This window comes from Thalassophryne amazonica, chromosome 6, assembly GCF_902500255.1.
Source record: "Thalassophryne amazonica chromosome 6, fThaAma1.1, whole genome shotgun sequence".
NCBI lineage: Eukaryota > Metazoa > Chordata > Actinopteri > Batrachoidiformes > Batrachoididae > Thalassophryne > Thalassophryne amazonica.
Window position 1 is genome coordinate 121,749,744 of NC_047108.1, and position 13,269 is coordinate 121,763,012.

Sequence of the window (13,269 nt, forward strand, 5' to 3'; positions counted from 1 at the left end):
GAGAACAACAGATGACTCAAAAAGAAGTAAGTACTATACGCATATACACACATTTTCACATATCACAAGTATATTAAGTTCAAAAACTAATATGAATTCTATCACAAATTCACCTAGTAATGGAAGAGCACATGGGGCGCATAAGGAGGATGGAGGCTATTGAAAGGAGGATGGAGGGTATGGAGAAGAAGTCCGAGACGTTGGAGGCTACTGTGGTCTCAAACCCGCCTCAGCCTCCTCTGCAGGAAGAGGTGCTGTTGGGTCAATGCAGCACAGTGGAGGAGCTGGAGGAGCTAGACAGGAGTCTGGCTCAACCAGACAGAAGGAACCAAATGGTAATTAATTGGTCATAATTATATATGAAAATGTATGTATTGCATGTAATGTATTTGATTTGACTAATGAAAGTAGACCACATAAGCTCTCCACATTTGTTTTCATTTCATTTCATCGTTTTTTTTTGTTTTTTGTTTTTTGTAGAAACGTTTCCTTGAAAGCCTGGGAGGGGCGAATCCGGGGGCCGCCGTTTGCCGTATTCTAAGCCAGGTGGCAACCAACCACATCCTGGGGCAGTACAGCCTGAGGGGGAGGAGATCAGAAAAGGCGTTCCAGAACCTGGCCCTTTGCAAAGTTATAACAGGTAAGTTTAACGGGTATATTTTCCAAATCAGTGTTATGCCAAGTTTGATTGAGATTTAAATGTGTAACTTTTTTTTAACTTCCATTTGTTGAGGCCTGCATGCAGAACTTCCCTGTCATGAAGGTAGCGGATATTGAGGAGTGCATTGGGCATGCACTGAAGTTTACACCACACAGACGGTAAATTAAACTTCAGTCTGTCTTTTATCAATCGCTGAATAGTCACAATAATTAAATGAAACGTTGGCACTAAGTTGGTTTAAACTTTTTGTTTCTTATTCTTTTTAGGTCAGCTGGTCCTCAAGACTGAAAACGCACACCAAAATGTGCACCCACACCCGTTTTTGCATTTTTATTCTTATTTTTTGTATTTTATTTATATTGTATTTTTTTTTTGCCTTGATTGCATTTTATTACAAAATAGTATTATAATGTTGCACTGTTCTTACCCATGTTGTATTCCTGATATTTTCTATTAAACATTCTCTCATCCTCAAGACTGAAAACGCACCCCAAATTATATGCACCCGCACCCGTTTTTGCCATTTTTATTCTTATTTTTTGTATTTTATATATATATATATATATATATATATATATATATATATATATTTGCCTTGATTGCATTTTATTATGAAATAGTATTATAATGTTGCACTGTTACCCTCTTACCCATGTTGTATTCCTGATATTTTTCTGTTAAACATTCTCGTCCTGCAACATTTGCCTGGTCATTCATCACTGCTTATGCTCTGAAGTAAATAGTTGTCATGCAAACTACAGAAATATGACAACATTATGGGAAAGAACATTGGGAACCAAATATGTAACCAACAAGGTTACTAGAATGTAGTAGGGGAACCTTGTGGGAACCAACACATAATAAACAAGGTTGGGGGAACATCAGGAGCACGTCTAGGGAACCAAATATGTAACCAACAAGGTTATGGGAACCATATGGGAACATTGAGGGAACAAACATGACATGAACAAAAAGGGACGGTGTGAGAATGGTGAGGGAACCAAATGGGAACCACATGCGTAACATTCTGAGAACCAAAATTAAACTTTCCTGCCAACCAAGTGAGAACCAAAACAGAATCAAAAATGACTTTCAGGGAACGTAGCAAGAACCGAACCAGAACCAAGGGCTCGTGTTCCAGGAACGTTCTGGGAACCAAAAATTGTTAGTGGCATATGCATTCACTTACTATTTATTCATGTTTATTACTTTAATTTGCCTTCAGAAGAAGAGATATGAAATAAACATGCAATGTTTAGAAGTCACATGTATAAAAGTCACATCTAAAATTATTATGATTTTATGTGATTACATTTTTTTTCAACACTTAGGAAAATTGCTTAAACAATATACGTATTTACTCGTGCTATTTACTAGCAGTAGTGCAGAAATTACTGTCATTAATCGGTTTAACTTTCGACATAGAAAATTACACTTTCGTGTTTTTATTTGATATTTTATTTGTTCATTTTATTTTATTGTTTTTTGGATAAATTGTGGTCACTTTTATGTTGAGGAAAAAGTCACCTTAGATTCCAGGAAATTGTTATGGCACCTTATATTCAATACAACCAAATAACTGATAAATAATTATTTAAAATAATTGGAATATAAAACGATTGATGTTTGAACGGAGTTTTGACTTTCGCTCGGGTGCACAAGGTTACAGGGAGTCATAAACGCATCAGGATGTGCTGTTTACCGGTCGCTCATTGGTTGACAGGCTTGGGCTCTGATCCAATCACAACCAGCAGGGTGAGTCGTGCGCGCCCCACTTTGTTTCGGTCATGTGACGTAAGCTGACGAAGATGGTGGAAGTTTGTTCTTGTGAGAAGTGAAACCCGGACAGAAAGCCAAACATTCTTCCGACAGACCGGTTGGGAACTCGCTACAGCAGTCACGTTTAGTTTCCGGAGCTCTCGCTTTTGATTTGGGTAAGCGACAGATGCAAATTAATCAATGTCTCTCGGTAAATATTTATTTTCTTTTTGTAGCCGTTCCCAGACAGCCATGATGGTGATGCTAGCTGTTAGCAATTAGCTGTCAGAACTGACATTCAACACGTACCTGAATAGTTTTGCTCCTCCTCTAAATACAGATCTCTGTCATGTGTATAATAGTCATCAAACGAGGACATAAGGTTCTTCATTGTACACAGCTCGCTGAGTTAGCACCTGATCAGTATACCTTTCGTAGTAGGATTAAAGGCTGTAATGTGTACCGCCGGTGGTTAGTCTAGCATATCAGCTGAGTGGAATGATTTTTTTAAATTACCGAATTAACATATAAACACATAAATACCGATACAAAATACAATAAATATAATAAAAATACAATGAGCAGTGCAAGTACAGGCCAATAGCATGGCACCCAGAAGAAAGTCACAATGTGCCTGCCATCTCAATGCAAAGTAGCAAATAAATTAATTAAATATACATTCAAAGTCATCTGTTAAGAGCACTAATAGCAGGAATAAAAGTGCTCTTGTAGCGCTTAGTTCTGCAGGAAGGAGCTTTATACCTCCGTCCTGAAGGGAGCAGTTCAAACTGATCAAAAAGAGGATGTGAGGTGTCCTTTAGAACTGCCTTAGCCAATCCCTGGACCTGCCTCATGTACAGAGAGGCTGGATACAACTGAGACTCTCCTGCAATGATTTTGCTTGCCCATTTTACAATCTGATTCAGACTTTTTGTTTTTAACTGACAAATTTCCAAACCATGACACCAAAGATAAAACGGATTCAATATAACAACGATAAAACATAGTTAACAGTGATTTGTCAATGTGAAAGGATGCCAGTTTTATAAGACAGAACAAACGCTGGTATCCTCTTTTACACACCACTTCACAATTAGACTCAAAGGTGAGTTTGTCATCAATGACAGTACCCAGATATTTATAGGTATTCACAGTTTCTACAGCCTGACCTTTTAGGAGAGTTGTTCCATGTTTGTGGGCACCCTTCCTAAAGTCAATGACCATATCTTTAGTCTTCAATACATTCATCTGTAGAAAAGACTTCTCGATTTTTCGAGCAAACTCAAGAATATGTCATTCCATTTAAAAACAATGTCAAGACTTTATACTTTTTGTTGATGAGTTTTGAACTGTTTTGTTTTGAGGGACAAAATACAAATTTAACAACCTTTATGCATCTTAGAAAATTTAAAGCCTAAACTGTAATTGACAAGTTTTAAATAGAATTACGGAGACATGAAAAAAGTCATTGACATCACATATTATACAAATAGTGAGTGTTTACAAGTGGAATGGGAAGAATATTTCATGATATGAAAGATGAAATGTTTAATTCAACGAGACACATTCATTATTTGTTTATGTACTGCCTAAAATAGTTTCTTGTTATTTGATATTTTATTAATTTATAAACAAGAGAAAAGGGACTTACATTTTGGTGTGCGTCACTGGTCCTTTGATGTCAGTAGGTTCCAAACAGTCCAACCCAAACTTTAAATAGCAGTCCAGTCCAATTCAAAATTGTTCTCAGTCATCTTTCAATGTTTGTTTTTTAAGCTAAGCTTGTCACCGTTAGTGTGAGCGCACAGTGGTGCCTGGTGTCGTAGACCGAACAGCCCCCTCAAAAATCGGTCCGCCCTGCCTTTACTGTGCATGCATCATCAGCCGCGGTTCACCGATTATCACCTTGTTTCTGCTTAAAACTGCACTCCAGTCATCATGTATCTCAGCGACAGATATCTGAAGCTTTTGTACAACAATCATTTCCACATAAATTCAGCATTATTTCATCATAAAAGACGGAGGAAGCGATCAGAGCACTACAGCAGCACGAGCTGCTACCTGTTGCATTCACTGCACCTCCGTCATTTCAAAGTGTCACTGATTATCTCCTCATTTCTGCTTAAAATGGCCTCATTTCTGATTAAAACTGTTTTTAGAATGATTTAATGATTTTAGCTTGTCATCTGATGGTTAATAATCCCATTATTCCATTTGATTGCTTTGGGTGATGAGAGTCTGTCTCAGACGAGCTGCTGAGCACCGAAATGACGCATGCACAGTGGAGGCAGGATGGGCCAATTATAGGGGACCGTTCGGTCTGTGACACCGGCACGCTACAGCACAAAACATATACAGTGGTCCCTTGTTTATCGCGGGAGTTACGTTCTAAAAATAGCCCGCGATATGCGAAATCCGCGAAGTGGCCAGCGTTATTTTTTACAATTATTATAGACATTTTAAAGCTGTAAAACCCCTCACTACACACTTTATACACTTTTCTCAATCAGGCATGAAGATTTTCTCACTTTTCTCTTGTGTGTAAACACTCTCAAAGTTCAAACCTGAGTAGAAAAATAAGACCAACCTGTTTTCAGGCCCAAACATTTGTTTGAGAAATAAAAATAGATCGTTTTCCTATAATTATGATGGCTTTTAGAACTAACAAATTTAATTTTAACGATCAGCGTATGAGGTTGGACACATAAGAAATTATTAATAGTGACTGACCAGTATTTCACAGTTCCTCTGATCGCGCCTCTTCGTCCTGGCGCCGCTGCGCTATCACGTCTTTTTCCACTGACTCACACCTCGCTGCAGGTGTCTTTTTCCGAGTGTAGAACACAGTTATGGGTAGTTGTTGGCGCTCTTTTTTCTTCTGGGCGAGAAGATTCTTATAAACAGACACGCAGAACACAATGCGCGTGCTCTCCCTTCGCGGTGTCGAGACCGGCTGCTTGATGAGGCCGCGGAACACAATGCACTGTAAAAAAAAAAAAAAACAATGCAAAATTGGACTAAACAAAATCTGCGAAACAGCAAGGCCGCGAAAGGTGAACCGCATTATAGCGACACTGTAGAACCAAAATTGCTGGGTAAATGGAACACACCGGCAAATGGGATGAATAATTAATCCACATCACGTGACATACAAACCACCAATCAAATGACAAGGATCTATTTAGGTGTTTATATAAATCACAATAAGGGACAAGACCAAAAAAAAAGTTAAAATGAAACATCTCTCCAAGATATGAGGAGACACTTCAAGGAAGGTTGATTGCTATATAATGTTAATACTTTCAGCTTTTCCTCATATGCTTGATCATCTTGGATGTCCAGAGATAAAATGCAACTAGCGATCATTCTGATTTCAAACAAGTATAAATAAATGTCTTTTTTTTTTTTTTTTTTTTTTTAAAGTGGCAACAGGTGTCACAGAATGACAGCAGAAACTGGCAAAATGAAAGCCTGTTTTTACGCCGTGCTGCTGGAGAAAGTATACTATAACCGTGATCATTTGTATTGACACACACAAAAGAGATCAGATTTAACTGAAGCAAGGGTGGTCTTACCAAACCTTGTCTAAATCTGACCATAACCTTTTCAGATATTCTTTGAGTCTGGTTTTTAATGTCTGTGCTGCTGTATGTCAGTGCCATTTTGGACTGAGGTTCATTAACAGTTGTCTAAGTACTCACGTTTAGTTTTACACCAGGCACCAGAGGCTATCAGTGTTGCGGACAGCCTAAGCACTGTGCTTAGTTATCTGGGGGCTTAGCAACTTAGCCTTCAAGGAAACACTGAGCATTAACTGCAACATAAGAACAAATTTAGAAGGGAATATTCTATTTCAAAGCAATACAGTGCAAAATGTGAAGTAAGAAATACAACCAATGTGCATGCTAGTGCATGAACAGATCCTGTGGTAACTGTAGCCACTTTTTTCTTTGTAATGTCTCAATACTAGCAGGAGCAAATCGAGTCGGAAGTACTTAAATATTTGGTGGTATAATGAAGTTGTGTTTAGCGCCACTTGTGATGTCTTTCTTTTGATACAGACTCCCAAACAATGCTTCAAAACATTGGTGTTACAAGGCTTTCAAAACATTTAAACAAATTAACCAAAATTTCCTGTATATTCGTTTTGTCAGTTGTGTTGATAGCATGGCCCAAGCAGAGGGTCACCCCTTTGAGTCTGGTCTACTTGAGGTTTCTTCCTGAAATCATCAGAGGGAGTTTTTCCACTGTCCCCTGTGTGCTTGCTTTAGGGGTTGGTAAGGCTGGACCTTACTTGTGTGAAGTGCCTTGAGGCAGCTTTGTTGTGATTTGGTGCTATACGTGGTATAAATGAAATAAATTGAAATTGAATTGTTTCCAGTTTGCTATTAGGAATTTGCAGTACTGATTTTGGTATCGTCCTCATCCCCATATTTTATTCATTCTTTAATTTGTTTTATTTTCCCATTCTTTTGGACATTTTTGAACTGTGTTTGCCAACATAGTTGGCATTGTTTTTATGGTTGCTAGCTTAACTTATTAGCTGATGTGAAGGCACAGTGCAGTGCCCTGACAAATAAACCACGTAGTAGTGTTAAGCAGGTGATGGTCAAACATGTAAGTTCAACCACAGCTGCGTAATCTTCCATAGCCTATCACAGCATCCACTAACTATCCAGCAGGTACCGCACACGTGGGATATAGCATAAGCAACACAAAGTTGCTTTTTCAATTGATCCGGTGCATCAATGTTTATCACTGTTTTCACTTCATCTTTATTATATGCTGTTTTAGTTTGGTGATAGCATTTATTTTGTGAAATATGTTCAGCAAGCCTACATACCCTCTTGATAAGATTTTTTTTTTATGGATGAGTTTTTTCTGTGCATTTTTCTTGTAGAGAGCAGGCTCTTGATCTCTACGGCTTTATCATTAAGCAAATGGCATGGCCCAGTTTGATCACACTTCCATAAGACAGCAGGTCATTGTAAAGAGTAAGGTTGAGATAGCTAATGAAAATCATTAGTCGACTAGTTGGGTACCATTAGTCATTGACTAGTTGGTGGCTAAATTTGACATTGAATGAATTAAGCCAATTTCAAATCTAAATGATGAAACTCAAATGTGGCATTTATTTGAACAAATATAAGCACAAAATCACAAATACAAAAAATAGCATTAGCATGAAGACAACACTTCCATTCATTTACTAGGCATAGACTACCATTTGAGCTGACAAATTCACCTGCCAGGGTTCACACACTTTTTTCCACTGAGTGGTGGCAGCTCTATCAAGTCTTTTTTTTAAGGATTAAATGAATTTAAGACTTGACTAGTTGACTAATAAAAAATAGCCGACTAGTCGGCTGTTAGCTAGCCATAGCAGACAGTTAGGACTAGTCGTCCCATCTCTATTGTAAAGTCGTCTTTTATGAAACACAGTCAGCCTTACAGCCTCACCCATTGCAGGTGAGGCTGCAGCGTCAGCACTTACCATAATTATTGACCAAGACAGCATGTACACTAGGGGACCATCGATATAACCAAAATGATTAATGAATGAATCATTTGCATGTGCCCTGTAACAAAGTTCACCAGCTTGAGCCATCAAAATTCCACAGAAGATGCAAACTGCAGCTTGTTGTATGTGGTTGCTTATTGGTTTAATCCCTGAAACCACACTGCTGGTGATCCTTGAGGGGGGAAACATTCATTGGACAGTTTTTCAGTTTTAATTGGGGCTATCAGAAAACACAATCAGCTTTTCTCACAAATTTTTGACAATAGACTAAAGGATTAATCAGGCAATCATAATGGTAAATGACAAGTTGAGGTGACAGTGAAAATGGTTTGTTCGCTGATGAGGTTATGCCTTTGGTGATGGCAACATGTGTAGTAGTAGATGATAGACAAAGATAGTGAGTTGTCTTTTGGTTCACGGCACATATCAAGTTAAACAAACATATGATATACCGGTAAGTAACTTTGGTGCTGTTGTCCAAAGTTGCAGTTACAATAATGCTGGTCGTTGCTGCTCTAATTACATGTTGTCTGCTGTGCAGGCCTTAATCCCAGCCCTATGTCATGGCCAGTGGAGTCACCAAGTCGGGCACTTGCAATGGTTACCCTATGAAGGCACAGCTCCAAATCACTGGTACGTTTTTGTTCATTGCCCTGCAGCTGGCAGAGTATTGTTTTCTCCTGCATCTGTCCGTGGACAAGGTAACTCAAAAACATTTAATTACGACCTAAACTAAAACATCAAAAATTCTTTGATCCCATCAGGTAAGACACATCAAATAATCTGAAATCTGCACACTATATTTCATTATTATTGCCTTAAGTGAAGCTGTAACCCATTCAGTGATTTGCATTTTAAAACTTTATTGAAGACTTGTGGAAAACATCTGAAATACTCTGACCAGAGTCTGTCTTCTTTAGGTTTGAGCGCATCAGAAGTTCTCAGTCTGACTGAGCTCTTGTAAGCTATAGGATTTGGATAATTTCTTATCATTGTTGATTATATTCTATGTTTTTAAAGCTGCATTTTTCTGTAAAATCATTTTGATGTCTGCTAGTTTTCTTCTTTAGGCACAGTCCAACAGAGGTGCTGGAGGAAGACAGAAATAATAACTTATTGATATACCACTTTCAGTATACATTATTGCTTCATGAAGCGGGTATTCAAGTTAGTAAAATTATTATTTTTTTTTTCAGTGCACAGTGGATTTTCAGCCACAGATCAGTGCTCCTAGCTGCTCTGCCCATCAGCGCAGGCACATTCTCTTATCAAATCCTTATATTTCATAGTGAATATTTCTGTGCTTTGAACCTAGTGTATGTCAGAGTGGAACACAAAGTGGCCAAGACTGTGCTCTGTTGATGTGAACATGCAGCTCTGTTATCTCACAACTGCTTGAATTTCACTCCAACTTTGCAATGAAATTACGCAGTTACCCAATTAATCTATGGTACATATGCATGCTGAAACATGGGAGGCACTGTCAGTGATGTATACAACCCCTGCCTATAATTATGGAATCACCGGCCTCGGAGGATGTTCATTCAGTTGTTTAATTTTGTAGAAAAAAAGCAGATCACAGACATGACACAAAACTAAAGTCATTTCAAATGGCAACTTTCTGGCTTTAAGAAACACTATAAGAAATCAGGAAAAAAATTGTGGCAGTCAGTAACGGTTACTTTTTTAGACCAAGCAGAGGGAAAAAAAATATGGACTCACTCAATTCTGAGGAATAAATTATGGAATCACCCTGTAAATGTTCATCCCCAAAACTAACACCTGCATCAAATCAGATCTGCTCGTTAGCCTGCATCTAAAAAGGAGTGATCACACCTTGGAGAGCTTTTGCACCAAGTGGACTTACTTGAATCATGGCTCCAACACGAGAGATGTCAATTGAAACAAAGGAGAGGATTATCAAACTCTTAAAAGAGGGTAAATCATCACGCAATGTTGCAAAAGATGTTGGTTGTTCACAGTCAGCTGTGTCTAAACTCTGGACCAAATACAAACAACATGCGAAGGTTGTTAAAGGCAAACATACTGGTAGACCAAGGAAGACATGAAAGCATCAAGACAGAAAACTTAAAGCAATATGTCTCAAAAATCGAAAATGCACAACAAAACAAATGAGGAACGAATGAGAGGAAACTGGAGTCAACGTCTGTGACTGAACTGTAAGAAACTGCCTAAAGGAAATGGGATTTACATACAGAAAAGCTAAACGAAAGCCATCATTAACACCTAAACAGAAAAAAACAAGGTTACAATGGGCTAAGGAAAAGTAATCATGGACTGTGGATCACTGGATGAAAATCATATTCAGTGATGAATCTCGAATCTGCATTGGACAAGGTGATGATGCTGGAACTTTTGTTTGGTGCCATTCCAATGAGATTTATAAAGATGACTGCCTGAAGAGAACATGTAAATTTCCACACTCATTGACGATATGGGGCTGCATGTCAGGTAAAGGCACTGGGGAGATGGCTGTTATTACATCATCAATAAATGTTGATATTTTGGACACTTTTCTTATCCCATCATTTGAAAGGATGTTTGGGGATGATGAAATCATTTTTCAAGATGATAATGCATCTTGCCATAGAGCAAAAACTGTGAAAACATTCCTTGCAAAAAGACACATAGGGTCAATGTCATGGCCTGCAAATAGTCCGGATCTTAATCCAGTTGAAAATCTTTGGTGGAAGTTGAAGAAAATGGTCCATGACAAGGCTCCAACCTGTAAAGCTGATCTGGCAACAGCAATCAGAGAAAGTTGGAGCCAGATTGATGAAGAGTACTGTTTTGTCACTCATTAAGTCCATGCCTCAGAGACTGCAAGCTGTTATAAAAGCCAGAGGTGGTGCACAAAATACTAGTGATGTGTTGGAGCGTTCTTTTGTTTTTCATGATTCCATAATTTTTTCCTCAGAACTGAGTGATTCCATTTTTTTTTTTTTCCCTCTGGTTGGTCTAAAAAAGTAACCGTTACTGACTGCCACAATTTTTTTTCCCTGATTTCTTATTCTTCAGACAGAAGTCAGACTTCCAGAGCAAGAATTTTAGCTGAGGAAGCTTCTGTGATTTGAAGCGAAACGTCCTCGCGTCAAGCAACCCAGTCCAGTCGAAGATTCAAGCTTCTCTACTACTGATTTCTTATAGTGTTTCTTAAAGCCAGAAAGTTGCCATTTGAAATGACTTTAGTTTTGTGTCATATCTGTGATCTGCTTTTTTTCTACAAAATTAAACAACTGAATGAACATCCTCCGAGGCCGGTGATTCCCATAATTTTTGCCGGGGTTGTAGGTGTCAACCTGACTCTAGAACAGGGGTGGGCAATCATGTGCCATAAAGGGCCGAGACACTGCAGGTTTTCCGTGCAACCAATCGCCTCAGCAGGTGATTTCATTAATGATCAGGTGTCTCAGCAGGTGATTTCATTGACAACCAGGTGTTATGTTCAGAGCAGAAGCTCATCAGCAACCCACCTGCTGAGGTGATTGGTTACATGGAAAACCTGCAGTGTCTCGGCCCTCGATGCCCACCCCTGCTGTAGAAAGTGCCAAGAGGGTGCAGGTTTCTTTGAAACCATCAACTCCACGAGGTGATTTCACTGATTAACAGCAGATGGGAAGAGCAGACAGGATGAGTTCATCAATCAAATCACCTGGTGGAGTTGGTGGTTTCAAAGAAACCTGCACTCTCTTTGGCATTTCTGGAGTCAGGTTGACACCTATGGTGATGCCACTAAAAGTTACCACTGTCTTTTGTAAAGTTGCTTGACAGTTGCGACAGATGACTGTAGCTAGCAAAACCCCCAGCCTCTATAGGACGTCAGTAGTATCCATGTATATAATCTTTTAAATACATATATTTTTTGTATTTGTTCTTGAGTATTTCCCATTTCTTTAAGTTTCTCTGAACATGTTTGGTTATCAACTGACTATTTCTCGCTCTCATTTATTGTCTCTCTGTCTGTTTCTGTCCTCCGGTTTCAGTGCTGTCAGCAAAATTGAAAGAGAACAAGAAGAACTGGTTTGGTCCCAGTCCTTATGTGGAAGTGACGGTCGACGGCCAGTCCAAGAAAACGGAGAAATGCAACAACACCCACAGTCCTAAATGGAAGCAGCCCCTCACTGTGTGAGTAAAAGTCACACTGGAACTCCTATGTGACATGTGAGGAAGAAAACACACACACACACACTTAATGTTAAGCTCAAGGTTTGCATAAATACAGCTTTTGTAACACTGTTAGTGCTTTGTTAATCTCACCTTTAACAAGGAACACAAGTCAGTTTACATACAAGCATATCTGTCATTACAGGGGCACTGATGCTTGTCACCAGCCTCATGGTTCAGGCACATCATCCCTGAAGTTCATTTACAAAAGCTATTTTTTTTTTCAAGTATGTCTCCAGCAAATATAGAGATTAATGTCATTCCTGTATGTGCAAGTCTTGAAATATAGGTACTTGTTTTAGTTATTTATTGAATTTATTATTTATTGAATTTATTTTGGCACACATGGATCCAAGCAGTTAACAAAACATACAAAGAAAGAAAAAGAGAAACTAGTCCAACAAAGAAAAGAGAAAATAGTCCAAGAGCGCACCCATGCGGCTGAAAGGGGTTAGGCAGAAGCAAAGCTTGTAGATGCCTACCCCATTAACCAAAGAAAAAAAAATTATACATATGTATTTAAAAAAATTATACAACCATCCAGTCCGAGAAGTAGTGGGGGGGAAGCAAAAAACCCATTTATTCCCACTCCCTGTTTCAACCGCTCAATCACTGCAACTTGTAGGACACATTCCCAGTGTTACAGAACAAACTACATTCACAACCCCCCAGCAGTCTAAGTCTATAGCAGCATAACTAAGGGATGGTTCAGGGTCACCTGATCCAGCCCTAACTATAAGCTTTAGCAAAAAGGAAAGTTTTAAGCCTAATCTTAAAAGTAGAGAGGGTGTCTGTCTCCCTGATCTGAATTGGGAGCTGGTTCCACAGGAGAGGAGCCTGAAAGCTGAAAGCTCTGCCTCCCATTCTACTCTTACAAACCCTAGGAACTACAAGTAAGCCTGCAGTCTGAGAGCGAAGCGCTCTATTGGGGTGATATGGTACTATGAGGTCCCTAAGATAAGATGGGACCTGATTATTCAAAACCTTATAAGTAAGAAGAAGAATTTTAAATTCTATTCTAGAATTAACAGGAAGCCAATGAAGAGAGGCCAATATGGGTGAGATATGCTCTCTCCTTCTAGTCCCTGTTAGTACTCTAGCTGCAGCATTTTGAATTAACTGAAGGCTTTTCAGGGAACTTTTA

The 13,269-nt window shown here is 38.8% G+C and overlaps 1 protein-coding gene across 2 annotated transcripts in view; it reads left to right on the forward strand.

The window, feature by feature from the left end:
• The first annotated feature begins 2,454 nt into the window (after positions 1-2,454).
• itchb (itchy E3 ubiquitin protein ligase b) overlaps positions 2,455-13,269 on the forward strand; it is a 69,038-nt gene continuing 58,223 nt past the window's right edge. For both annotated transcript variants that reach the window (XM_034173296.1, XM_034173298.1), the window contains exons 1-3: positions 2,455-2,595; positions 8,482-8,573; positions 11,945-12,086. In XM_034173296.1, the coding sequence (XP_034029187.1) occupies positions 8,504-8,573; positions 11,945-12,086 (212 nt within the window). In that variant the 5' untranslated portion in view covers positions 2,455-2,595; positions 8,482-8,503. The remainder of the gene's footprint in view (positions 2,596-8,481; positions 8,574-11,944; positions 12,087-13,269) is intronic.